The sequence below is a fragment of the Pogoniulus pusillus genome, chromosome 2 (genome assembly GCF_015220805.1).
Source record: "Pogoniulus pusillus isolate bPogPus1 chromosome 2, bPogPus1.pri, whole genome shotgun sequence".
NCBI lineage: Eukaryota > Metazoa > Chordata > Aves > Piciformes > Lybiidae > Pogoniulus > Pogoniulus pusillus.
The window spans coordinates 34,221,041-34,248,879 of NC_087265.1; the positions used below are offsets into that span (position 1 = coordinate 34,221,041).

A 27,839-nucleotide genomic window follows, 5' to 3' on the forward strand; every position below is an offset into this window, starting at 1 on the left:
TTAATTTCAGCTCAGTTCCATATCTCCCATGAAAGGAGCTTTTCATTAAAGGGAAGGAAAGGTTGCATGGAAGAGTTAATAGCAAAAAGATGAAGCAAACTTATTCTTTTCTCGACCTTTCAGAGGAGAAAAGGCAAAAATTCTATACCATGTGCATTTTGTTTTTCCCTGCACTCTAGTTGTCCAGAATTGATTTAAAGGTGTATTGCTTACTGTGACTGTGCAATGCAGTGCTGAGGGATGGGAAATCCCCCAGGGTATGCAGGCACTGTGGAGTGCCTCTGAAGGGATGCTGGTAGATAGAGGGGCTCCCGTGCTCATGGGGGCTCTGGTGAGGCAGAACCATTGGGCTCAGCTTCCCTGGACTCAGGAGAAGGAAAAGGGGACATCTTTCATAGGAATCTGTGCTTAGATTTTGGGCGTGCTGATAGGCCCAGTGATTACAACACTCTTGGAGACAGCCTGCAAACTGCTGCCCAGCTATCAGCTGAGCTTCTGTGAGGCTTGCTCACATTTTTCCAGTGCCCCAGGGACACTGCTGGCTGATGACTCTAGCACTGAAGACCTAGAACAGGGAATGCTTTGAAATGCTTTTTAAGCTAGACACAGATCTGACCCCATAGTCTGGCCCAATAGCAAAGAGATTGTGCCTAGGTGCCAGATAACAGCCCCTGGGTGCCAGGCAGGGAGCAGGGTCCCTGGCAGGGTCAGGGGAGCTCTGTCTTTCCAGCTTCCTGTGTCAGGGTGCATGGGGTCCGATGGGCTGCAGCTGCACGGAGCCATATATGGTCAGCAGGCAACTTGCACAAGCCATACCACTATCCTTAAGCCTTTGCAAGGCTCTGCAGAGCAGTGGGGCTGTCCCGGGAATGGATGTGCTTTTCCTTTGCTGTACCGAGGGGGTGAATCAGCCCTTGTGTTGCTCAAGGTAGTTCCCTGGGAGCAAAGGGCAAAAAGGAAGAGATAAAATGAAGAGGAAATGTCTCTGGTGTGCGGGTTCACAGGATTCCTCTGCTGAACTGATGTGTGAAGACAGATCCCTTCCCAGCATCCCCTTCCTGGGAGCCTCTGGCTGGTCTTCAAAACCCAGGTGAGCTCTCTCGTGGGAGCCCTGAGGAGGTGTGCTGAAGAGCCCAATCATAGCTCATCTCCCGTGAACTGCCAAGCAGCAGGCTTTGTCCCCGGACGCAGTTGCTTTCTTGCAAAGCATCTTTTGCACATTGAAAATTTGACTTTTGGCATCTTTATCTTCTGGTGCCACCAACACACCTCTGCAAATTTCACCCACCTCTGTTCTTGGGTGGTTATTTACACCATCCAGGCTCATGCTGGTACTGAATCCTCTCGGATGTGGGTAAAACGCTTTCTTCAGCACAATACTTGGCACTTCAGGGGCTGAGGTGTCTCTTCCTGCCTCAAAACACACACATAGGGGTTTTTTCACATTTTGATGTCACTCTCCCGTGCTGCCCAGCCTTTTTTTAAGGAGGAGCCCTGCTGTTCTCAGCCAAAGCACATGACACCCTGATGCTCTGCAAAGTACTGGAGAAGCTGTGGGGACATGGTGCAGCATTCCTGTCTCTCTTTGAGACCATCTCTTTCTCAGCTTTCCTTCGTTCTAACATCAGTTTCTACAGGTGCACCTAAATCTGTGGCATGAAAAACAGTGCCTGTCATGCTGTTGGGTTTGTGAGGTTTCAGTTCAGCACAGTTTGCATTTTATTTTTCTGCTAACTTGGGATTTTGTTTATGCCAAGAGTCATCATTTGATACATCTGCCTCAATAGTGTGGACAGGCTCCTCCAATGATGTAATTTGTAATTAGTGGAGCTACAGCCTCAACTTCAGAGAACATCCCACAGCCAAGCCTGAGACACTCCTGATTGCTCACACAGAGATGCTGTCAGAGTAGTTGTGTGTGAAAGGCAGGGTGACAGAGGTGGCAGTCAGCTTCACTACAAAGTAGTGTAGCACATTTCCTGCGGCTTTCACGGAACCAGCTTTTGTGTGAACCCTTTGTACTGGCTAGGTTTGTGCTGTTGGATATTTGTCCTTTGGAGCCATTCAGGACAATATGTCAGTTTGCTATTTTAACAACAGCTTTTGATCCCCTCCTGTACTTTTGAGAGCAAGTTACATCTGCAGCAGGATCAGCCCACAGGCATTTCACCTCTCTCCCCAAGAGCAGTTAATGCTCCCACTGTGATGAAGGGTTTGGCTGCACCCACTTCTGGGTCTGAGTTCAAAAGCATGGGACTTGCCTCCAATGCTGGCCATAGAGAGTGGATGGTTTACAACACTTTGGGAGTCCTTGCTTTGGGGGCCACATCCCAACTGCTTGAGGTTTTCTGGCCATCTTACGGGATGGTAAGATGTTCATCTCTAGGCATTCCTAAGGACTTGTGCTCCTGTTTCTACCTCCTGGCCTTGAAAGCTTTGATTCTGTCCCCACTCCCTGCCCTGAGCATAGCTCAGAGTAGTTGTTCCCAGTTTGAGGGAGTCCCTGTGGGTTTTTTCTCAGCTTGCCCCTAAGGTTACTGACTTGGTTGAGCAGAAAACCTTCAGAGAGGAAGGTGCTTCTCCAAGAATTTGGCATCCCCTTGTTGCCTCCGTGCCTGGATGGCTGTGAGAAAGCTCCAGCTTTGTCCTATGGTAGAGACTCTCCTGGTTAGCAAGACACCACAGGTCAGGTCTCATGCAGGTGGAGCTGTGATGGGAATGCTTGTCTCCCTGATCCAACTTTCTTGGTCCTGGAGCCAAGAGGGAGCAATCTGGCAGGTGTCTCAAGCATGGTGCCCAGAAGAGCAGGCTGACCCCTAAGGATGATGCTAATGCTGGCACTAACCGTGCTAGAGCTCCCTGTGTGAGGCTTGCAGATGTCCCAGGTGGCCAGGATGCTATCACAGATAGAGCAACATCCAGAAAAAGAGCAAGGAGAACTGCCTCATTCATTTCTGACTCAGTACTGACAGCCCCTGATCCCTCCCTCCCTCCATCCTCAGGCTGGAAAAGTCTCCTCCTCATCCTTACCCTCCTGCCTGCTCTTCCTCCCACAGAAACCAAGGGGAAAGCGGTAAAAAAATATCTTCAGCAACTCCTACCTCTGGACCGCGGCCTCTCTCGGCTGCCAGGTTCTCCTTCTCTGCCTGTTTGCTTCGATCCAACTCGATGGTAATCTGAACCGAGCAAGATGAGGCTGCGAGACTTTCTACTCACTTTGCTGATCCTGGCTGCCTTCCTGGGGGGGGCCTCGTGGGCTCAGCGCCCAGAAATCACCTCCCGGGTGGCAAACGCAGAAGGTAAGCGCAGGCTGCTTCCCAGGGCGCTTTTCCCCCGCGGGAGCAGCGGCGAAGTCCGGCTGCGGTTTCCCTGCCGGGCGGACGCCTCTGCTGCCCCGCAGCTGCAGCTCGCCCAGGACGTTCCGGGCAGGAGTTGTGTTTGCCGAGGAGAGCAGAGCGGGGTTAGAGAGGACCTGCCAGACGCGTTCGCTTTTAATGCTTTTGGGCTCTTTTTGCTTGGTGCCGTCTTGTCAGGGGTTATGGGTACCACAGGGACGCCAGAGAGGGGTTGACAGCTGGGATGAGTTGAGCTTTCTGAAGCACTTTTGACACCAGCTGTTGAACGGCATCTTTTGGGTTTACTCTCCTCTGCGACGGCGTTCGTGTCAGGATGTGTCAGAAGATCGTTAGTTCCTCATTACACTAATTGCTAGCATGTCTTGTTTGTTGGGGTTTTTTTAAGCTGCAGCTCCATGTTATTTTGTATAGTAAGTAGTAGTGGTCTTGCAAACGTGTCCTTTGGATGTAGATGGGATAAACATGTGCAGGCAGCTGTGGAATGCCACGAGATGATGTTCTCTGAATGTGTGCTCAGTGATCTGGCTTGCCTTGGATGTCAAAACAGAAACGAGCAACCTTAACCTGTGTGTGTGCTCTCATGTGCCCTGTATGAGGTCAGGATGCAAAGTGGTGTCCTTAGCACAGAGCCCCGGAGCCTGCTAGGAGAGTAGTTGGGCTGCGGGTGGGTAGCAAGGGGAGCCCGGGCTGGGACGGCAACGCGGCAGGGCTGCCAGCTGATTCTGGCCTCTCCAATTCTTCCCAGACTGCCCTGTGGACCTGTTCTTCGTCCTGGACACCTCAGAGAGCGTTGCCCTGAGGGTGAAGCCCTTTGGGGACCTGGTTGCCCAGGTGAAAGATTTCACCAACCGGTTCATTGACAAGCTGACAAACAGGTACACCTCCCCGGGCTTTACACAGGCTGCTTTAGGTAAGGAACCTGGTGCCAGGTGAGATGCTGAGCCCACGCTGCCTGCCTGCCCGCGGAGAGGGAGGAGGGAAGCAGGATGCCGGGAGCAGAGCTGAGTCTCCTCCTCTCACGGTCTGCGGCCGCCCCCTCTTCGCTGCGTCCCCGCCCAGGGCAGCACTGTTGTGTCTTTAGCAGGGCTGCTTGCATCCGCCCTCAGAAGAGGAGGGCTCCCGGCCCCGCCGCCTCCAGGTGGCTCGGCTGGCCTGCTGGTTATTCTGTAGTGCCAGAGTGATGCTGAGCCCTTGCCACGGGCTGCTTAGGCTCAGAACAAGCCGTGTGCTCGGCTAGAAGCGGGGCACCGTCAGCGTTAAAGCCAGCACACCTCAGAGCGACGCCTCCCTTGCAACCCGCGTTCCCCAGGACAGCCTGCAGCACTGAACCCAGCTTTGGGAACCTCTGTGAAGTGTCCTTTATTCACCTCACTGCCCAGCCCTTTATCTGCCTCTTCCTCACTCGTCCCTGCTGTTACCATGCCAGGTCTAGGCCTGGCTTTCCCAGGGGGAGAACACCCAGGGGACCAAATCCTAGAGGAGAAAGATGCTGGGAAGAGCTGAAAGTAAAGGCCATGGCTCACTGGCTGGTAGGAGCTGCAGGGATGCAGGGGAGTACCAGGAGCCTTGAAGCTACCCGAGTCCCAGTACTTGGGGCAATGGGAAATGTGTGCTAGTGCCCAAAGGGACACCATGGGGATGTCCCAGTGCTGCACAAGCTGGAGAGTTAAGACCTCTGTCTCAAGACAGGTGGGAGGTGGTTAGTAGCTCATCTACCCATTGTCCAGGCATGAGAGCTGCTTTACAAAGCATCGAGTGACCAGGATCCTCATACTTGGGAACAGTCTGCTAGGCCTCCATCAATGCAGGATGACTGCCTCCTAAGTAAGGCACTGGGTTCTGTCCATGCATGCAGACAGACAGATGGACCTTCTGAGCCCACTTTAAACACCTCTGTGCTCACCCTGATGCTCTCTAGCTGCTCTGGAGACATCTCCCTGCAAGCCACCACTTTGCACACAGTGCAGGCCAGGCACCCACATGTGCAGCATAGTTGGCTTGGCTGATGGCAAAGCAGCCAATAGTGGTGGGGTAGAGAGGAGAGCATTAGGCAATGCTCGAGTGAAAGGTCAGAGAGAAGATGAGCTTGGGGAACTACAACCCCATCCCTTTGGGACTGGCCACAGCATCCTGAAAAGACCCTCTCTGAGGCACTGGCCAAAGCACTGGGAGTTGTGATGCCCCTGCCCCAGGATGTCACAGGTGCAGGTTGTATCATCACACAGGATAGTACTTCAAGACATGCTCATCTCTCTCCAAGTCAGATCTTCTGTCAGAGAGAGGCATCCTTCATTCATTTTAACACACCTGGCAGTGGAAAACTCACTACCAACCTGGGTGGAGTGTATGCTGGTTCCTTGCCTCACGCAGAAACACCTGGCTGTCTAGCTCAGCACCTCCAGCTCACCAGCCATTGCAGTCTGATATTTCTTCAGGAAGGCTCTCTGCCAAACTCTCTGACCCCTGTGGACACCCAGCAGCTGCACTTGTTTGCCCTCCCACCTGCTGGACAAACTGCCTTGCTCCTGGCTGGAGTTTGCAAGTGAAGCACATCCCAGCCTTGCAGGAGAGATGGGAGCTCTAGCAAGGCCCTGCAATGTTTGGCAGAGCATTTACATTTTACATGGCAGGCCAGTGACAGAGAGATGGAGGTGGTGGCAGAGCATGGACAAAGTTCTGAAAGTGCATGTCCTGGTGTATCTTTGAAGGTACTACCGCTGTGACCGCAACCTGGTGTGGAATGCTGGGGCACTGCACTACAGTGACGAGGTCGTGCTCATCAAGAGCCTTACCGCGATGCCCAGGGGCCAGAATGAGCTGAAGAACCGTGTCTCATCTGTGAACTACATTGGCAAGGGCACCTACACCGACTGTGCCATAAAGCGAGGCATTGAGGAGCTGCTTGTCAGGTAAGGCAGATGGACTGGCTTGGGTAGAGGAGCTGATGCTGGTGGTGGGGGCCATGGTGGAGTTTGAAAGCTTCTTGGTTCAGGTGTCCCTGTGCATTGCACAGAGCTGCTCCCAGGGTGGGAGAGGAGGCCATCTAGGCACCAAATGAGCATGAAGGTGGAAAACTGCTAGTGCTCCAGTTTTGATGGACATGGCATGCCATGACTATAGTGTAGCACAGTGCCTAAGGTGCGTGTCCAGAGGTGCCCAGGCAAGGCCTCTCAAGCTAAATTGATTAAATCCTTGCGATGTTAATTCCTGTATTTAAACCTTTGCAGTGGCTCACATCACAAGGAGAATAAATACCTAATTGTGGTGACTGATGGACACCCCTTGGAAGGTTATAAGGAGCCCTGTGGAGGCCTGGACGATGCTGCCAATGAAGCCAAACATCTGGGAATCAAAGTGTTCTCCGTTGCTATCTCCCCTAACCACCTGGTAGGTAGGGACCATGCAGTAAGGATGCTACTTGCAGAGGTCCCAAGTAAAACCACAGGATCCTCAGCATGGCAAGGAAGGCTCTGATTCCCCCTCATAAGCCCTCCCTCCTCTGAGGATGAAGGTTTCCGTGGTAATCTCCTGGGACAGATCCTGCACAGCTGCCCGGAGATCTCACTCTGCCCTCCCTACCCCCAACCCTAGGACCAGCGGCTCAACATCATCGCCACAGACCATGCCTACCGGCGCAACTTTACTGCCACCAGCCTGAAGCCAACCCGAGAGCTCGATGTGGAGGAAACCATCAACACCATCATTGACATGATTGTGAGTGCCACCTGCCCCCGCCCCCATCACCCTCTTCCCACGCTCGCCTGTCCCTTTCAAACCCTCTCTCTGCTTTCTTGTCTTGCAGAAACTTAACACAGAGCAATCGGTGAGTGTCTCTTGGAGCCCTGCTCCACCTTGACCCTGTGCCTGAACCCATCACCCGTGGGTCACCCACAGCCAAGCAGGGACTCTGTGGCACAGCTCTGCCCTGCAGGCATCCCCTATCTGCCCCTTGCCAGGCTGAGAAGCTCCCCCCCAAACCGGGTGCTCTCTGCACCTGTTACTGTCTGCTGCCTTTAATGCTATGTTCTCCTTCTCTCTGGACAGTGCTGCTCTTTTGAGTGCCAGGTGAGTTGGACTTTGGAGAACCCTGTCCCCTTCCCTTGCATATCCATGGCCTGAGGCTGCACCTTTTTCCCTGATCTAACTTATACCTCTTTCCCACAGCCTCCCCGAGGGCAGCCTGGCCCTCCTGGTGACCCAGGCAGTGAGGTGAGTGACCAGCTGTGGCAATGCTACAGGATGAGGATGGTGGGAATGGGCTCACTGGGAATGTTCAGGCACTGATGGAGCATGGATCCTGGGCATCTCACCATTATGCCATGGGAAGATGGTTGAGAACTCACCACCAGGCTCCCATGCACCCAGCACCATTTACTTCCCATGCTCCTGGAATGTTGCTGCTACCACCCTCCCTACTCTCAGCAGATCGTTGTTCTGTTCCTGGGGATGGTGAGCTAACTTTATTTCTGTCCTGTATTGCAGGGAGAAAGAGGCAAGCCAGGTCTTCCTGGCCAGAAAGGAGAAGCTGGAGACCCAGTAAGTAAGGACCATTCCTCATGACTCTGCACAAGGGCTATTTTCTGGCCACTTCTGGTCAGACCTCATAGGCACATCCTCACCAGCTCTTCTCCTGCGTCACCTTGTTTCCATGGGGTCATGGCCAGCTGCACCCCTCTGCAGCCATGCAGCTGAGCAGTGTCTCCTGGTGGGCAGTGGAGTGGCAACCCTCCCCTGTTGCTACAAGGCTTCCTTGTTCTTCACCCAAAATAGCCTTTCGTTCTGGAGGACATCTCTGACTCATATATGCCAGCCTAGGGGCGGACTATGAGCTCCCTCCCACGTCCTCTGACATGACAAGCACAGCAGTGTTACAGGGAAACCTTTGGTAAATTATAAGCTAATAGCATGAGCAAACTATTTCCCTCCTCCTCCTCCCCTAGTTTTCACTAGATACACTTATTTCTGGGAGGTGTCTTTCTCCACAAACGTGAGTGTACAGTTACTCAGCTTCTGCATTTCCAGTCATGCACACCCAGACTTTTCCTTCTCAAGGGTTTTCTACCCTTCCCTTTCATCCTAGATGATGTGTCCCCAGGCACCAACTTTCCTCAGCCTTAGGAAGGGTGGGAGATGATGGAGGTGAGGGCAGGTCCCCCCTGCCTTCCACAATCATCCTTTGCTCCCAGACTAGGCGAATGAGGAGCATGGTTAAGGGAGAGCCTCCTGAGGGAGGATGTAGTGGCTGGGGCCCTGAGGCCGTATCTAAAGCCTGGAGGAAAGCTGCCCCATCACTGCAGTGGTGACATTGTCTACCTCTGTAACACCACCTTTCTGTCCTCTAGGGCAGGCCAGGGGACATGGGACCTGTTGGCTACCAAGGAATGAAGGTATGTGGGTCTGCAGGCTCAATCACAGGCATGCTTCCTAGATGGACCACTGGCTTTGTGCTGAGGTGTTCTAATTCTCTTGTTTCTCTCTTTTCTCTCATTTCTAGGGTGACAAAGGAACTCGGGGAGATAAGGTGAGGACAGCAGGGAGAGATTGCAGGGAGATCTGTGTCCACCTGTTGGTTACCCAGGGCTTCCCCTGCTGCTGCATAGTGTTGGGGTCTGTGTCCCTCCTGCCAGTAGTGCTTGTGCCAGGAGCAGGCATCTGACAGAATCAATCACTTTGCAGATGGCACAGCCTTGGGGATAAGGCAAGCACCGTGCAGCGGACACAGCTAGGCAAAATGGAGGAGACTAATGGTGTGCAGGGGCATGGTGAATACCTGCACCCTCAGATTGAGCTGGTGTGGGTCTACAGAGTGGTGGCAGATGGATCTGCTCCTCATGGGGGCCTAACATCTCTACTCTTCTCTTGGCAGGGCTCAAGAGGAGCCAAAGGGGCCAAGGTCAGTCTCTGATTTTGTACCATTTATTCTTTCTGGTTGATGCCTGGGAACAGAAGGGTCTTTGAAAATCCCTTCTTCATAGTCCCTAATCTTCATTTCAGGGTGAGAAAGGCAGGCGTGGAATTGATGGCATCGATGGCATGAAGGTAAATCTCCGCTCCAGGGCCCTTAGGTCTGGGCTTACTAAGGAGCATGGCTTTGGCCCAGATACCCCTCTAAAACCATTGTGTGCTCTTGGAATGAAACCAATGTCCCATGTGGGCAGTGGGGCCCCCTCCCTGCAGGGCCTCCTGCCCAGAGTTGGGATGTCCCTCCCAGGGTTCTGGGATGAGGGGAAGGTCATTCCATGGGCATGCTGACTGAGACCCCTGCTTTCTCTGGTAGGGTGAAGCTGGATACCCAGGGTTACCTGGCTGCAAAGGCTCACCGGGATTTGACGTACGTACCCTGAGGGTTCTCCTTGCTTATGAATACATCGACACAGCAGGTGTGCCACCAAGGGAGCTCTCCAAGAAGGAGAGCTGTGGGAGGGTGTTACTGCACTTGGAAATTTGCCTCTAGGCATGCAATGCTCATCCTAGGCATGGCACCTTAGGGGTGTCCATGAGGCAGTCTGCTTTGTCCTTGCCTGGAAGCCACCTTCCATAGCACAGGGCTGCCTGGAAAGCTGCACACTGGGGGAGAATTTGGCTAGAGGCTCTCAGCACAGGGAACTCAGCAAAGAAAACTTCAGTGCCAGATAGACAAGCCAAGGAGTCACAAATGTCAGCCTGCTGTAACCAGCCACCCAGAAAATGGTGTAGATTTTGGAGGGCTCTAGAAAGCATCATTCTGACTGGTTCTCCAGTTTCCCTGCCTGTTTCCATGCTCCCAGGATGACACATCTATGGTAACAGAGCTTCAGCAGCATGGCCACAGCATTGCTTGCATGGTGCCATGGTGTAAGAGTACAACAGTACAGTGCCATTCCTGTGTCACTCCTGAGATCATGGCTCTCCTGTCTGCCCTGTTGGGGAGCTGCAGGCCATGACCCTGGGGTGCTTGATCCATGCCACATTTCCTGCAGACTGATACCTTGGTTTGATTTTCAGTGATGCTGCCTTTATTTTCAACAGGGAGCTCAAGGCCCATCTGGACCAAAGGGAGATCCTGGTGCTTATGGACCCAAGGGAAGGAAGGTGAGCTACCATGTCCAGCCTCATGTGGAAGGAGGACTGCTGGAACACCTCTCCTGTAAGGAGATGTCGCAACTAACCCATTGCTGGCCTCCTGGCACTGCTTGGGGATGCTGCCTATGATCCACTGTGAGATCCAGCTGGTGTAATTCCCAATATGTCCAAGATTGGAGAAGGTGCCCATGAGCCTGATGTAAGCAGCCCTGAGATATTGGGTAGCCACTGTGAAAAGGTGGCTCACAGTGGGCAGATTGAGCATGGAGGGTGGGAATGGGGAGCTACCTGGGAAGAAATCACAGGCAAGAAAGGGGCTTGGGAAGTACTGGGGCTCCTGGTGGACTCTGAAATCTACTGCTGGACACTGGATCCAGTCTGAGAGTGCTTTGTGTCTCTGTGAAGGGGGAGCCTGGGGATGATGGAAAGCCTGGCCGACAAGGGATTCCTGGCAGCCCCGGAGAGAAGGTGTGTGACAAGCTCATGTATGACCATCTTCTGCCCTCTGTGAGAGGATGAGGTCTCTTGCACCATCCTTGACTTTGAAGCAGAGCTTGCCCAAAGCTCTGCTAGCGCACAGGGCTTTACTCTAAAACCTACTAACTTGTCTCCTTTGCACCCCTCTGGCTTGCTCACCTAGGGCATGCCTGGAAACCGGGGCGAGCCTGGACCAACAGGAGAGACAGGTGATGAGGTGAGTTCTGTGCCCATGGCCATGATCTCCCCTGGCCATCATGCTTGCTGGCCATCTCCACCACTTGACCCCCACTATTACTTCTCCACAGGGTGCTCCAGGTGTGGATGGTCCTCCTGGAGAACGGGTAAGTGAGGGCATGGGCCAGGGGCTGGTACCCTGCAGAGGAGGAGGAGTGCTGGGGGTGAGCCCACTCAGAAGTGGGCAGTGAGGGAGAGCTTTGCTGCTACTAGGGATAGGTCTTGATTTTATATTCCCACCATCTTCTTGCAGGGCAGCAATGGAGAAAGAGGTCCCCCAGGCTCGCCAGGTGACCGTGGGCCAAGAGGACAGCTGGTAACTACACCTGTGGAGTGACTCTCAGCATCTCTTTGCAAACAAGGCTTGCTTGGCAGCCAGGGACTCGAAATTGGTGCCCAGTGGCTAATGCCACCAGCCTGCAGGCCAGCAGGAAATCTCTGTGCCTTTACCTTCCAGACTGGGAGTGACTTGCTATTGTCCCCCAGCAGTAGTGCCTTTATGCTGGCAGCTTATCAGCAAACAGCCAAAGCCCAGAGGAGACTATGTCCAGCAAGCCAAGAGCAGAGGAAAGTGGTCAGTCCTTGCTTGGTGGCTGAAAATACAGTTGATGGAGAACAAAGAGGCAAGGCATTCTCCTCTAGGTGCTGGGAGGCTACATGGGGTACTAGTGGAGCATGAAGGAAGACATAGGTGCCATCATTGGCAGGGCAGCACAGGTGGGTGCAGACAGGAGGGAGAACATCCTTCCCTCTCCTTCCAGGTGGGAGTCACTAGGAAAGTATTTTTCCAGCCTGCTGGAGATGAGTCACCAAGTATGAGCATGGGAGGGACAGTGAGAGTCCCTTGGCAGGCCAGGACAAACGTGTGGCAAGCAGCAGAAGTGACACACATGCCGGGGGGGGGATTAGAGGTGGAGCATCAGGAGACAGGGATCCCATCAGCATCCTAGCAGTGTCTGGCTGTATTCTGGCAGTGCTGGGTGGCCCCACTGCACTGCTCTTCCCATGTCCCCACAGTGAGGACAGCCAGTAGCCACTATCAACTCAGAGAAGGACCAGAAGTCCACTCTGGAGAGGTGGCAGCTCTGGCAGAGGGCTGCTGGCAGTCTCCCCGCTCCTGTTTACTGCCTGGGGAGCAGTCACGCAGCCTCACGTGGTGTGCAGGACAGATGTGCGTGGGAGATGAAGTGTCCTGGAGTCAAATTGTTGAACAGATGATGGACTGTTTCCTTCTAAGTCTTAGCTTAAACACAAGGCTGTGTAGCCTCCATAAAACGTCTCTACTCATGCTCAGGGCCCTTTGGAAGTTGTGTTTTATATGTACTGTTTGTCTTAGGCATCTGGAATCTCCTAAACAACAGCTTTGCTTTGTCAAGCTTTCAACAGATTTCCTCGAAGTTTTAACTTCGATGTGACTGTCACAGGATGTTGCTGAACACCTCCTTTCCCTGCAGGCTGGTGGCTGCCTGACCCTACATCCTACAGCTACAGACAGAGCAGCACCTCACACAAAGATACTTGTCTTGTAGAACTTGGTGCTGGCTGATCTCAAGTGCATCTTGGCTGTAAGGTGCAAAGCTCTATGCTTGGCTGTTGTGCAGCCCTGTAAGGGGTAATCATAGAATTATAGAATATCAGGGGCTGGAAGTGACCTCAAAAGATCATCTGGTCCAACCCCCCTGCCAGAGCAGGGTCACCTAGAGCAGATCACACTGGAACACATCCAGACAGTTCTTGAATATCTCCAGAAAGGGAGACTCCACAACCTATTGTAATGATCCACTTTGAACAGGGAAAGGCTTTCTTCTGAATTGACAGGAGCCTGCAGCAAGCCCTGGTGATGCAGAGACTGGGTCCATGCCTCCTGGCTCTCCTTTTGCCTGCCTGGCTTGCTCACCCCTAGACGTGTGTCTGAACAGGGTATGTGCCCTGGAGCCAGCATGAATCTGGCAGACATGCCACACTGTTAGGATGCAGGTCTGCTGGACTGGTGGAAGGCTGTCCAAAGGCACTTAACCCCATTGGTTAAGTGAAAATGTAACTGACCTATGTCCAACCCTTGGGCATTTCCTTCTATCAGAGCTGTTGAGGAGCAAAACCACCTAGACTCAGGCTTTCCAGGCTCTCCTGGGCTGTTGATTTCTTGCAATCAGCCTTAACTTGGCTCAAGGTGCTGTGTGTTAGTGACAAAAAGAGGAAGGACAATCAACCATGAGAGGTGAGACCCTTCCTCTCCTTCTGCTGCATCATTCCCTTGGAAATCTCTTCAGCTTTGAAGGGACAGGGAGTGGAAGAAAGAGGCTTCTAGCCTTAGTCTCTGGCCACGGACAGGCACAACAGCTCCACTGCATGCAGACTGCCCAGGGTGGCACTCTAGAAAAGCAGCCATGGTTGCAGTGTGGCTGGGAAAAGCCAAGTCTGGGACCAAGGCCAGATGTGTGTATCTGCAGAAGCTTTGTGAGATGGATCTCCCAAAGTGTTTGCTTTTCTGGCACACAACAGGCTGAAACTTGTCACCCAGAGGCAAGCACTCCTCTCCTTTAGAAGGTCTTCCTCTTAGGGCTATGTTTTTGGCTTCAAGGTGTCCGTGCTAGCTTGTCTTTTTCTCCTTATGCCTCTCATAGCTTCCTACCCAACTACTGAATCTGCCTCAAAAACCTCCCTGTTGGCATCACTGCATTTCTACCCAGCATATGCTGCCATTCCTGCTCCCCACTGCATGCAGGACCCTTTGCACTTTGTGTCTGTCCCTCTTTGAGTTTCTCATGCCCTCTGTGTGTGTTTTCAGGGAGAGCCTGGACCACCTGGTGATCAAGGGCGGGAAGGACCCCTCGGACCACCTGGTGACCAGGTAAGAGTTTGGATTAACCTTCTGGATCCCAGGTGGAAGTGGTTGAGGCAGCAAGGTGAGTAGGGTGGGGCCTTAACTGATGCTGCATTTTGAGGCAAGTTCTAAACATCTTCCAGACCAGATAGCAAAGCAGGTGAAGAGGAATAGAGATTTCAAGGAGAGCCAAGAATATAAATAGGGCTGAAAAAGGGAGACTTGGTTGCTGAACTGGGGACAGAGCCATTTCCCAGTCCCATGGAAACAGATGTCAACATGTCTGACAGATTTGGAAACTGGCAAGTGCAAGTAGCAGCAATGCACAAAATGTTCAGGCCTGGGGCCAGATGCTGCTCACCTCAGTCAAGGGAATCAACGAGACATACTGTGTCGGTGAGCATAGCCTGACGGGGCCCCAGTGGTGTCCCTGACACCCTTGGCATCTGCAGAAACAATCTGTCCCTAAGTCTACTTGCTGCAAGGTCTGACCCTCCTGCTCTGGGGTGTGCTTGTTCTCATGTGCCTCAAGGAACAGAGCTGAGACCCAGTGGGCTTTTTGGAGAGCAGAGCTGGCTACCTCCAGCCTAAGGAAGGCTTCTGTCTCCTGCACAATTGAAGGATCTTTCTTCTCAAAGGCACAGCCAGCTCCCAGCTGATAACTCCGTGTCTGGAGGTGTTGCTGTGTTAATCTTCCATGATGATATTATTGATTGCAATGACCAACAGGTTCTTTGCACCTAAGCAATTGTGTTTTGACATCACCCTTGCATGGGGCTCTGTGGGACAGCTCCCCTCCTACCCATACTGCCAGACATTTGATAGAGCCCAAGATGCAGGGAAGTATTGTGATAAAGATTCCCATGCTGGTGGAGTAGTACTTCCACAAGGAGTGAAGCATGGACACCAGTGTGTGGACAAAGATGAGACAGCTTTTGAATTCCATTATGGTCACCCAAATGTTGAAGAGCCCTGAAGGAGATCCAAAGGGGCCATTGATGCATGCATGCTATCCCCTGCAGACTTGCACCATACTGCAGACTGGGGAGCAGATATGCTGGTCCAGGGTCATGCTTGCCTTCTGCTGAGCTTCCCTCGAGTCTGTCTTGTGTTAGTGAAGAACATCGAACTCATATTAGAGCACTGTCCAGATCCTACTTTTCATAGCTGAGCTGAGGTTCTGCTGCAAGTAAAGCACCTGGCAGCATCCAGCTTGCTGAACGTTGGCATGATGAGAGATGTCACTTTGGTAGTTGGCCCTGGTAAGGAAGCAGTTCTCTGGATGTGTGTAAAGGAGAAGGTGGGAGGACCAGAGCTCCTCAGCTCCATGTGGTAGAGGTTCATTCCAAGTTCAAGGCAGGACAAGGACTTCACAGAAGATGAGTTAATGTGGAGACCCAATGCATGCCTGAGAGCTGAAGCTGTGTAAGCACGGTGAGGAGCCACACTACAACAGCTCCTACTTCCAGCCGGCATTCACTGACCGGGAGTAGAAAAGAAAAAGAACAGTCTTTCTGCTGTCCCTGAGCCTGTGGGGCACCAGTTTTCCCTCCCCAGCACAAACTGGAGTCAAACCCCTGTCTGAGAGGGAAGTACTACAGAAGCAGCTCTGATACCTCTGCTGACCAGAAACTGACCCAGCACCTTCACCACCCCACGGAAATTTCAAAAGCATTTGCAAATCAAGGATGTTTTTCCACAAGCTGAAGAAGAATGCTTTTGCTTGGCCAGATTAAAAATAAGTGTGTAATCTGGCTTGGGCAAGAAGAGGATTTTGGCAAACACAATTATTTTTCAAGCCATGTTATCTGCAAACTCTGACACTCAGAGTGTATTTCTCTTGGCAAGAGGAAAGGGCTCCCGCTAACCTGTGTCTCCCTTTCATCCTCTTTTTATCTCAGAGAAGCTAAAAGTTGACTTTTTGTTTCCCCCTGATCTTCACAGGCTAGTTTGGTGGTGTTTCTCTCTTCCTGGCCCCTGTGGTTCTTGTCTCAGCCAAAAAGGCACTGGACACAGAACTGTTAAAGATTTCCCAACCCAAAATCCTGCATCTTCATAAACTCCTGACAGGGCCATGAGGGATTCGCACTGTGTGCTACGGTGAGGACATGTACGGCCAGTGTGAGCCAAGGGTGTCCTGGATCCAGCCTTGGCTGCTGTGAGATGATCATGAGTTCTTGTCCCTGGCTCCCAGCTCGCTTCCTTCTGAGCGTGTGTGCAGGAGGTCACAGGCCAGTCCTGCAGCTGACAGGGAGCAGTCACTGTCCAGATGGGATGTGGCAGAGTGACAGTTTTGGTCTGTTCCGGTACGCACTGCCAGGGCTCTGCAGCCTCCTGAGGACAGAAATTCCCTGCAGACGTGAAGGGGCTCTACCAGCCTGGCTGCAGTGCAGACATGTCCAAGCCTCCTACATGAAGGCCTCTGTAGCAAGAGGTCTTTGTCACTTTCATGCTTCACCAAGGACCAGTCTCTGCCACAGTGGTACCTCTGTCACAGCTGATGGGATGCCACTGTGCAAACAGTTGTGCTTTGCTGATACAAAGCATCATCCTTCCTTCCCTGGTCCCCTTCCCCACCAGATCCTGTGAGGTGATGGAGGAGAGGGATAGCCTTTAAGGCCTTGGAGGCTGCTCAGTCCTGCGGGCTGGCTGCCACTGAAAGCATGTGGTGTTCAGCCCACGCCTGCAGTGTCACACCTTGGCCCAGAAACCTTGGTTTGGCTCATGCTCCGCAGGGCTCTGGCCAGGGCTGCCTCCCACAAGGCTTTGCAGAGACAGCAGGGCTTAAGGAACTCTGAGGAGCCTCAGAGAACCTGCTGCAGCAAGCAGGGAAAGGCAAGGGGACACAGGGAGCCAGGCATAGCTCCTGGAGCATCTCCCCAGCTGTGCTAATCTCCATCAATAGGACCTTTCTTGTGAAGCTGGCCAGAGCAGGGGTGACTGACTGATGGCTGTGAGGTGCAAAGCAGAAGGTGGATGCCTCCACCCACCACAGTACCAAATGAAGGGACCCTCTCTTCAGAGCAGGAGCAGCACCAAGATAAATTCCTTGTTGTGAGATCTCTTTGTGTTTCCCTAGGGTGAGGTTGGACCCCCAGGACCCAAGGGCTACAGAGGAGATGATGGCCCCCGTGGCAACGAGGTCAGTGCTGCTTCATCACTACATCTTCTTGGGAGAGAGAATGAAGTGAAGACCATGAGGTGCTGCCTATTAGGGCTGTCCTCAAACCTCTTGGGAATCTTTTGTAGCCACAAACTCAAGCGCTAACTTCCTGGCAGACACACCAAGGCATTTTTTTATGAGTCCTTAAAGCCATAGCTGCCTTTTTCTTCACCTCCCAGAGGCTGCTTCGTGGAGAGAATATATGCCATACCAAAAGCCACATGCTTTCCCACCACAGAAGCTAGGGAAGCTGCTCTCTGGGAGCAGCCAACTGAATCTGCCGGCAGATTTGATCTCTGGGACAGGGAGCAAGTTGAATCCCAAGCCCAGATGTGGGATTTGCATTGCTTCTGTATAAGTAAAATATCTCCATGATGAGCTTGTGGTGGTAGGTGGTTCCCTCAAAGGCATCATCTTCCCAGCTCAAAGGATAGTGTACAATGCTTGACTGCTGATTCTGCTCCTTCTAGGGCCCAAAAGGATTGCCTGGAGCACCTGGGCTGCCTGGAGATCCTGGCCTGAGAGGGGAAAGGGTGAGTGGTATTTGTCTGGGGGATTGCATGCATGTGGAAAGGATGGACAGTAGGCTGGTTCCACACAGCATGATCCAGCTGGGGGAGAAAAGAAATTACATTCTTACATAGCTGAGATGTTGGGGAAATGTGCAAGCAGCCTGGTTTTGAATATGCTTTAGGCTCAAGGAGCTGTGTTTTGGGATGTACTTTCCAGCATCAGAGATCTGACACGTCCCAGACTGTTGGCAGCCATATTCCCAGTCTCTGAGAGGGGCAGTGTGACTCTCCTCTCTGGCTGTGCAGGTCACACACAAGCAAGGTGGCTTTTTCACCTGCCTACACCAGTGTCCAACCCATCAGTTGCATGAGTTTTGCACAAACGTTTTGCTGTACAGATAAACTATGCAAAGAAGGCAGGGTCCTACTTCTGTGCTCTCTAAGGGATCTGCTTTTCCTTGTCTCACATGTTTCTCCTTTCTTTCCCAGGGGGAGGATGGCCCTCCTGGGAATGGCACAACTGGATTCACAGGTGCCCCGGTAAGATTTTTATGCTGTTTTGAAGCTGCAAGGCCATTATTTCTGCTTGTCTGACCTAACCTGCTCCCTTTCCTTCATCCCCAGGGACAGCCAGGAGACAGAGGTGACCCTGGCATTAATGTAAGTCTGCTGCTTCCTTGTACACCCAACATAAATTATCCTGGCCAGTGGTTTAGCTCCTAGAGTCTCTCAGCTCCTCCAAAGCCCTCTTTTCCTTCTGCTCACCTCTACTGGCAGTGGATTTTTCTGGTGGAAGTGTCCTCCATGATGCAGTGGTAGTAACACCCAAAGGCAGCAGCCTGGGCTGAATGCTCTCTGATACAGTGCTGTAGCCAGTTTGGGGTGGGAGTGCCACTCAGAGGGAACTGGATGGTGCTGTAACAGTGAAAGTCACTTCAGAATCATCCTCCCTGAGTAGCACTGCAATTTGATGCCAGGGAGCCCACAGTCTTCCTCCTGGTCCTGAGCCAGTTCTCAAAAGGTCACTGCATGTCAGCACCAACTTTGCCATGCTGACAATAGCTGTCCATAGACAGGAGTCTCTTCTGTACTATTTTTCAGGGAACAAAAGGCTATGTTGGTCCTAAGGGTGATGAAGGAGAAGCTGGAGACCCTGGCAATGATGTGAGTAATCTATATAAATCTGAATCATCCTTCTTTGTGAACTCAGTGCAGGAGCTTTGGGTGCATCTCTAACTCTGCCTTAAGTGTGGGTCAGAACAAGTCAGACTTTTTAAGTCTGCCAATGCCCTTTGCTGCTGAGCAGTGTCTGATGGCAAGGGGGCAGATGTTCATTTTGTGTCCTACTGCTTACAAGTAGAGAACCTCTAGATCTGTTAGAGGTGGGTATCATCTGCAAGTTTTGTATGCTTCCAGACAACAGGAATGGTTGCACCTGTGCTGCACTGCTGTAGAGTGAAGAAAGGTTTTTCCCAGTGTCTGCCTCAATCCTCTCAGGTCCCAACTCACTTGGTTAGCTACAGCAATCACAGATAAGGGGATTGTGGTTAAGCAAGGCTCAATAGACATCTGGAGGGGAAGGTGCTGCACTCTGGCACACAGATTTGTTGAATTTTCTCTGTTTTTATTGCAGAATCCAGTCTCTGGCCCCAGGGGGATAAAAGGGGCAAAGGGCCACAGAGGACCTGAAGGCCGCCCGGTAAGTAAGGACCCTGGCAGGGTTTGCACTGATGAGCTCAGCATGCTGAGCATCATGATGGAGCTCCCAGCAGCAGGGCTCAGAGCAGACTTACTGTGCTTCTCCCTGATCACACCAGGAGGAAGGCAGTTTAAAAGCCTGCTGCTGCGGTCTGGAGCACAAGGCTCGAAACAGTGTTCACCCCAAATTGCAGCAGAAAACCCAGGCACCTGTGCTCTCTCGTGAGAAAAGCATTCTTCTGTGGTCAGGGTCAGTAGGGCAGGCAGCCTTTCAAAAAACCCCAGTATGGAGTGGCCTTCCTGAACCTGAAAGTGTTTCAGTTCTTGTTAAGTCTACACTTCCTTGCACTGCTTCATGTTGGCCTGGAGGCTACAGAAGAGGCATCTTCCAAGCCAGTGATGTCCCTCCTTCCCTCTCATGGGTGCTGTAGGGCCAGTGTTACACATGATGTGTGTGCTTGTTGCCTGAATCAAGAGCTTGACTTCCCACCTTAGTAGGCTCAGCACTCGTAGAAGTGGATTTCCTTCCTCCCATGTCCATGCAGCCTCAGGGCATTGTGCAAGCAGCAGGTGAACCTGCTCAAAGCCCTGTGCAGGGGGCAGCAACTGGGAAGCAAAAGGAATTTTCCAGATTCTGCATTGCTTAGCAAGGTATTGGCAGAGTATGCTGCAGATAGGACTGGTTGCTCTTGTAATTGCTGTCTCTGTGCTTCTGTTTGACAGGGACCACCAGGACCTGTGGGGCCTCCAGGACCAGATGTGAGTGGCACAGGATCAGAACATTTCTTTCTTACTTGATCTGAGCTATCCCTACCCTGCATGGTGGTGTCTGAGAGAGAGTCACTGCTGAGGAGACCCTTATGATCTTGGACTGGATGATGACTGCCCCCATTACAGTTCCAGTGAATGTCACTGGCCCGATTTCCTTCATGCCAGTCCATCATCAGCACCACTTGTACATCACTTGTTTCCAGACCAGGATCAGCTTTGAAGGCACAAAGCAGCAGAGGCAGTGATAGTGAGCACCACCCTGGGAGCCAAGAGGCTGTGTTGATCGCTATTCAAATGGTTTTTTATCTCTCTTTTCAGGAATGTGAAATCTTGGACATCATCATGAAGATGTGCTGTAAGTATTCCTGTACCACTCCTCCCATCCTGCTCAGCTCCTTGCTGAGTGGAAGGTAGCTGCATTTTGTCTGGCCCTCGGTGAGCAGGGCCATCCCCAGGCAGCATGCAGAGGGATGCCACAGGCATCATTCCCTTTCCAAGAGTCACAGCTAAGTCAGTGAGCTAGGGTAGAAGTCAGACATCATCCCTGCAGCTGAGCCAGCAGCCCAAAAGAGGCACATCTTTTGCACTTTGCTGTCCCTTCTCTTGACCCAGAGACTTCCAGCTTGATCTCTAGAGCAGGTCATGTAACTGTGTCTCATTATAAGTGTACTTCAGACAGGTTTGCTGTCCGTGGCTCTGTACACATACGATTAACTGTCAGGGAAATGCAAACAAAGTTGTGTGAAATCTTCGCCTGGACCATTTCACAACAGTTTGGGGTTCTTTTCTCAAACAGCAGGGCCTGGCTTTCCCTCTTGGGAAATCTGGGGTGTCCTGCCAGGGGAGCAGCAGTACCCACGTGCTGCAAAGGGCCAGCAGTGAAGTGCTGGAAGGACGCAGGGCGCTTGGGGGACTGAGCCTGAGCTCCATACTGCAGCGATTTGCCTAATCCCGTCAGGATTAGCTTTTATTTTTGTTTCAGTAAGAGCACATCAGGGTGTACTGAAGTAAGAATACATGCAGGGCTCCAGGCTGGGGCACCACAGTCTGAAAGAGGAGCGAAACCTGGATATTTCAAATGTGAGGGGCACCTCCATGAGCATGAATTGTCCAGACCAGGTGTCTTTAACTCTGCAGAAACAAAACCCTTCAGTCTGTGTTAGTGTGTGAATACCCCTTGTATCAAGCATTTTAATGTTCTTTTTTTCCCCTTCCCCTCTCCTCCAGCTTGCTGTGGTGAGTATCACTTGTCAAAGCCGCTCTGAAAATATTTGTTAGGCCTTCTCCTTGCTTGCACCCCTGCCTTTCCCTGCTCCCTGCCTTTATCTGCTCCCTACTTTTTCCTGCTCCCTGCCTTCTGCTATAGAGATATGGTGAGAGCCCAGGAGGGAGGACCAAGCAGGAGCAAGGCAGGGAATGGCAACAAGCTCTCCCTAAGGGTGCTGCATGGATTTGAAGCGTGCTGTGGCTGGGTCCTACAACTGGGAAACTGCTGTTGAGGTGGCCTTTGCCAGCAGACTGGAGGCAGATTTTCCTCACCCTTTTTTGCAGTGGAAGTCACATCCAGGCACACTCTGGATCCAGCTCTGTCTTCCTCCTTCCAAATCCTGTGCTGGTTAGCAAAGAAATGTGATTGAATTTTTTTTTTTTCTCTAATGCTGTCTGATGGGTTGGATTTCCAATCCAAAAGCTTGAAGGAAGATCCAAGGGCACATGATAACCTTTAGGCACAGGAAAGAGGGGAGTGAACTGAGTCAGCCTCCTCCAGCCCACCACTGTCACCTCTGTCCTCCTGGGCTGGGTGAAAGGAAAAAGTGAGAAGGCTTGTGAGGAAACAGGTTTGGAATAGTTACTGCATGTCTCAAGGGTAGTTGCAGCTTGGAAATGCTACATGTCTTATAAGGGGCACTGAGCAAAAGGCAAACAGAAAAATTAGTGAACTGTCTCTCAAGTCTCCTACACAGCTTTCTGCTGCTTTAATTTATACTGTGCTTTGGAGGTAGATAGGACACCCACCCTGGTCAGAACTCACAGCAGACATCAGTGGCTTGCTTTGGTGTGCCTCCCTTCAAAGCGTGCTGCTCTCAGCAAGCTGCTCAGGTAGAAAACACAAGCCCCTCCGCTCCTGTGCCTTGCTGCAGAGTGCACCTGTGGCCCCGTCGACCTCCTCTTCGTGTTGGACAGCTCAGAGAGCATTGGCCTGCAGAACTTCCAGATTGCCAAGGACTTCATCATCAAAGTCATTGACCGCCTGAGCAAGGACGAGCGTGTGAAGGTGAGATTGCCACTGAGTGCTGGGGCACACTTGTGTGCACTCACTTATTTTTCACTGCAAGCAAACAAACAGGGAGATGCTTTCCATTGAAGGAGCCTCCAGAAAGCTTAGATTCAAGTCGGTGACTGAGATAGGCCTTGATTCCTCACAGATTGAAAAAGTGATGGAGACTAGACAGCAGTTTTCCTAAAACATTGTCATTTCACTCTTTCTGGGCAAAGGAACTCTGCCTGCTGTGGCTGTGAGCTATTCTTAGACATCCCAGAGCAGATACTTCATAAAACTTTTGCCTTATCCAATCCGTTTCTCAGTTTCTTCTTTGTCCTGTTGAGCATTTCAAGTGGCTGGAGTCAATAACACATAAAGTGTGTTGCAGCTTGCCCTAGCTCTCTGACAGCCAGCCCCTCAGGCACCTTTGTGTGCCCCCCAAGCTTGGGCTTAAGCTGTCAGTTAAGCACATACTAAAAAGGACCACCTTTGCAGCCCCCAAGTGCAATATTGTCCCCATAGTGAGTCTTTCAGTATGCAGAGGGACACAAATGCTTACTCTCCTAATTCTTCCCTGGTAGCCCACTGTGCATTGGAAATTTAGTTTACCTGTGTGATTTGGAAGGGATGTTTGGGTTCTGAAGTCTCAACGACCTGCTGTTGGACACTTTGTGCTGGCAAAGAGCTGTGTAACAAGCAGAAAGACTACTACTATGCAGCAAAGCAACTGCAGTGGAAGAAAGGCAGAAGTTGTGAAGAAAGCATCTGTTCCTTGCCACCCGACATACTCAATGGCTTTTGTTGAGACCATCGAGTCAGAAAACCTGGGGTTGGGTCTTGTTTCATTGGCTGGCTCACAGAACTGGTCACCATGTACCTCCACTCCTGTTGGTGTTCCTTTTGCCTGGAATAGACTGAGGAGAGGTAGCAAACCCTATCATGAAGGCATTTTGTACAGGATTTCTGAACTCCTGAGGGCTTCCTGAGGTATCTGACCCAAACTGTTTTCTGTTCTTCCCAACAGTTTGAATCTGGAGAGTCTCGTGTGGGTGTTGTGCAGTACAGCCATGGCAACACACAGGAGCTGGTGGCCATGGGCGATGCCAACATAGACAACATCGGGGCACTCAAACAGTGAGTCTGCAGAGTCTTGACACACCACACAGAGACCTGATCCAGCAACACTTACTCATCTCTCATCTTCCATCTCCAGTTCAGCAGCTCCTGCCACTACAAGGACGCTAAAGGGTCTTTGGTGGAAAGTAGTTGTTGGCCATTGTAAGCGCTGCTGAGGCCAAGGAGCTTGCCAGTTTTCCACCCAAAGCCCTGTGCAGGAATGTTTCCCTGCCTCACAAGTGTGTCAGAGATACAGGTTCAGTGGGGTCCCTCAATATCCATGGGGTAGAACTTGTAAGTCTGTGATGTCTGTGCTTGCAGGGCAGTCAAGAACCTGAAATGGATAGCTGGGGGGACCTTCACTGGAGAAGCCCTGCAGTTCACCAAGGAGAACCTGGTGCGGAGATTCACCTCTGACAAGCGCGTTGCCATCGTCATCACAGACGGACGTTCTGACACACTAAGGGATCCTACCCCACTCAACTCTCTGTGTGATGTCACCCCGGTAAGGGCACAAGGGAAGGACCCTGCCTGTAGGGAAACACCATACAGTAGCTGTGCAGGTTCCCTGGAGGTCTCCATGTCTTTGGTACCCAAGGCTATGTCAGGGGGGACATGTGTCACTGGAAGCACTCTCACAAAGTGACAGACTTTCAAGTTCATGAATGAATTAGGTGATGAATGCATCCAATGATGGACTTAAACTTCCCTCCAGGTGGTTTCCCTTGGAATAGGAGACATTTTCCGTAACCCTCCGAATCCAGATCACCTGAATGACATTGCTTGTTTGAGCAGACCGACCAGACCAGGACTGTCCATTCAAAGGGACAACTATGCAGAGCTCCTGGATGATACCTTCTTGCAGAACATCACCTCATACGTCTGCCAAGGTGAGTGAAAGTTTGTGGCAGGAGGCAATAAGGAAAGTACTGAGGATTGCTGCAGCCAAAGAGTGAGAGCTGCAGACTGTTGTTCCTTGCCTTCCCCCAGTCATGCCTTTAAGCGGGCACTGAGGCAAGAGAACAAAGGTCAAGGTTTAGTTAAATAAGGGACAGGAATGGACACCTCGGGTCTCAGAATGATTTGCAGCCAGCCAAGTGCAGGTCCTTTTCTGCTGCAGGACATGCCTGTCCATAACGTCTCCAGAATACTGTGAAGTTGACCTGCTTGGAAGGCAGCTCCATGGAGAAGGACCTTAGAGTCCTGGCGGACAATAAGTTATCCATGGTACAGTAATGTGCCCTTGTGGCAAGGAAGGCCAATGGTATCCTGGGATGCATGAAGAAGAGTGAGGCCAGCAGGTTAAGGGAGGATCTCCTCCCCATCTACTCTGCCCCAACGGGACCACATCTGGAGTACTGTGTCCAGTTTGGGGCTGCCCAGTTCAAAAGGGACAGGGATATACTAGAAAGAGTCCGATGGAGTGCTATGAAGATGATTAAGGGACTGGAACACCTGTTTTGGTAGGAAAGGCTGGGAGACCTGAGGCTGTTTAGTCTGGAGAAGTGAAGACCAAGAGTGATTTTCCTGGGTGACCTTGTGACTTTATTCTTTCTAATTTTCTAATTCCAGAGAAGAAATGTCCAGATTACACCTGTCCAAGTGAGTATTGACGACTCCTGCCATATGAAGGTATTGTGGGTTCTGTGGTGGGAGGAGTGGGAGTTCCTTGGAGCTTGGAGATGTCACAGAACAGGGAGGCTCTTGGGCTGGAGAAGCCTTGTCAGACACTCACAGGGTTTCAAACATACACACTAGCCCAAAGAACCTGGACAAAAAGCCTAGACAGTTGCTTTTCTGGCACCTGAGAGGAAACCATGTGAGATTTTAGGCCTCATGGAATTTACCCGAGACAGGTAACCAAGATCAATTGCTATGTGGTAGCAGTGGCAGCAGAGGTACTTGAGAAAGGTGCTTGAAAAGTGGTCCCCCAGACACACAAGAGCAATGCTGTATTTAAGCAACAGGCCACTGGATTATCTAAGTGACTCTGTAAACCAAAGAAAAGAAGGAATGAAGGTGTTAAAGGGCAAGTGTAGGACAACATTGAGGCTGTGGAAACCAAGCTAGCAAAAACTCAGAGAGCGAGGATTTCCTAAGTCTGACAAGGCAGAAAGTCTGTGTGGCAGCAGCTTTCCAGGTAAGTGGCAGGAGGATAAATGCATCGTAACGAGCCCTGGGCCTTTCCCCTTGCAGTCACCTTCGAGGGGCTGGCAGATATCACACTGCTGGTGGACAGCTCCACCAGTGTGGGGAGCAAGAACTTTGAGACCACCAAGAAGTTTGTGAAGCGGTTGGCGGAGCGGTTCCTGGAGGCCGGCAAGCCTGCTGACGACTCTGTGCGCGTCTCAGTGGTCCAGTACAGCGGCAAGAACCAGCAGAAAGTGGAGGCTCAGTTCCAGCACAACTACACAGTCATCGCCAAGGCCATCGACAACATGGAGTTCATCAACGACGCCACGGACGTCAATGCCGCTCTGCGGTACGTCACGGGGCTGTACCAGCGGTCGTCCCGTGCTGCGGCCAAGAAGAGGGTGCTGGTGTTTTCTGATGGCAACTCTCAAGGGATCACTCCAAGGGCCATTGAGAGGGCTGTGCAGGAAGCTCAGCAGGCTGGCATTGAGATCTATGTGCTGGCAGTGGGCAGCCAAGCCAACGAGCCCAACATCCGTGTCCTGGTCACAGGGAAGAGCGCAGATTATGACGTGGTCTATGGGGAGCGCCACCTCTTCCGCGTGCCTGATTATACTTCTCTGCTGCGAGGCGTCTTCTACCAAACTGTCTCCAGGAAGATAGCTGTTGACTGAGCATCTGGATGGGTTTCAGCCATCCTATAAATGAAAACCAATCAACAACAACAAAAAATTAACAGTATTCTTGACCAACCTGAGGAATTTGTGCCTATGCAGATAGCCATAGTGGCTGGGCATAGTCCCCTTCCTTCTTCCCCTGCTTCATCATCTGTATCTCTACTCTCTTAGCCTCAAATTTCTCTCCCTGCCCGTGACTGCGTCTCTCTCCCCACAAGAGGCAAACACAAGCACTCCTAGCAATAAGCTGCCAGAACACCAATAGCAACCTCTCATCCCATTTTTTGTTGCCAACGATCAGGATGAGGAATTTTGTACCACTAACAACTAGCCTGGTCTCATAAGGATGGTCATGTTCCTTTCAGATGCAGGTCTTTTTGTGCCTTTGTTTCTTTCATACATCAGCTGAGCACTTGGCCCAGCTCACAGTGGTCCTGACCCAACACTGTGCATCAAGTGACACATTCAACACTTCAGCAAGCTTTGAGAGGGGATCATTGTCATGGCTGGCAAGTTTGGTTCATATCTCCTGTGCTTGTGAGGGCAAGAATGAACTGCATTACTCAAGTCAGGTAGAACTATCTCTGGCCTTCAGTGCTGTGGGATGGGGCACTGATTATCCAGGGCTGGAGTGGAGGTGGGTGGTAGAACATCCCTCAGTGGTTACACTCCCACTCGAGGCAGGGAGGGTAGGCACTGACCAGATGAAAGATGGACAGCATCCACTGGGGAGGGGGTAAACCCTAGAAGAAGGTACGTAACTGCACTCCTTCACTAACTGATCTCACGGTCCTACAGTGAAACCAGGAACCTCATGAATAACCTGATGACTTGTGTTGTAGTCTAAGGCCCATGCTGGAAAAATCCCTCTGAGCCCAGTTAGTGGGGTTCTCTTTCTTTCTTTCTTTCTTGTTAAGTGCCAAGCTGTCTAATCCCCAGTGACCTATCTGGGGCTACCATTTCTAGAGGAACATCTAGGAGATAGGCACTCAGGCCCCATGGAAACCCACTACTTGTACTATATATTGATTTAGGGCCTCATCCACCACCCAGCAAAGTCAAGGGAAATGCTGCCATTATCTGCTGGGGTCTTTGACTCACACCCTGCAGATGTACTGACAAAGGTGCTATCACTACATGTCTAATGCAGGCCCTTGGTGTTTACACAGTTGTTTCCAGGACCACGCTGAAGATGTGGTTTGACTGGGTGAGACTTTGTTTCAGTGCTTCCATTGGTGCTCTTGCTAAGAATTCATGCGCTCTGAGAAAGCAATGGCGTTTGCCAGGTACTGGCACCCCAAACTCCTTACTCTGTATCCAAACCCCCATTGTCCATGGTAGTTTTGTTTTATGCCTGTGTTTTACTAAAATTGTTCACTTTGAAAAGTTGTTGAATAAATTGTTTTCCACAGTCTCACTGGAAGTTGGTCTGACTTGAATTTCAAGGACTCTGAAAGTTCAAAAAGTCACTCAGTGAAAGAGATTGCTGGGATCTGTGAGCACTCTGTCAGAATTCCTCGCATAAAAGCGTAGAAGAAAGAGAGATCTCT

The 27,839-nt window shown here is 51.5% G+C and overlaps 1 protein-coding gene across 1 annotated transcript; it reads left to right on the forward strand.

The window, feature by feature from the left end:
* The first annotated feature begins 820 nt into the window (after positions 1–820).
* COL6A1 (collagen type VI alpha 1 chain) lies at positions 821–27,706 on the forward strand. Its single transcript, XM_064160272.1, has 36 exons — positions 821–1,090; positions 3,057–3,299; positions 4,102–4,231; positions 6,065–6,265; positions 6,584–6,743; positions 6,948–7,070; positions 7,159–7,179; positions 7,401–7,421; positions 7,521–7,565; positions 7,839–7,892; positions 8,699–8,743; positions 8,851–8,877; positions 9,223–9,249; positions 9,351–9,395; positions 9,634–9,687; positions 10,365–10,427; positions 10,824–10,886; positions 11,059–11,112; positions 11,204–11,239; positions 11,386–11,448; positions 13,921–13,983; positions 17,036–17,098; positions 17,590–17,652; positions 18,121–18,171; positions 18,256–18,291; positions 18,733–18,795; positions 19,265–19,330; positions 20,053–20,088; positions 20,419–20,455; positions 21,328–21,336; positions 22,242–22,375; positions 23,388–23,497; positions 23,801–23,984; positions 24,195–24,369; positions 25,052–25,081; positions 25,676–27,706. The coding sequence occupies exons 2-36, from the start codon at positions 3,191–3,193 to the stop codon at positions 26,284–26,286; spliced, it is 3,072 nt and encodes a 1,023-aa protein (XP_064016342.1). The 5' UTR covers positions 821–1,090; positions 3,057–3,190; the 3' UTR covers positions 26,287–27,706.
* Positions 27,707–27,839: the final 133 nt, after the last annotated feature.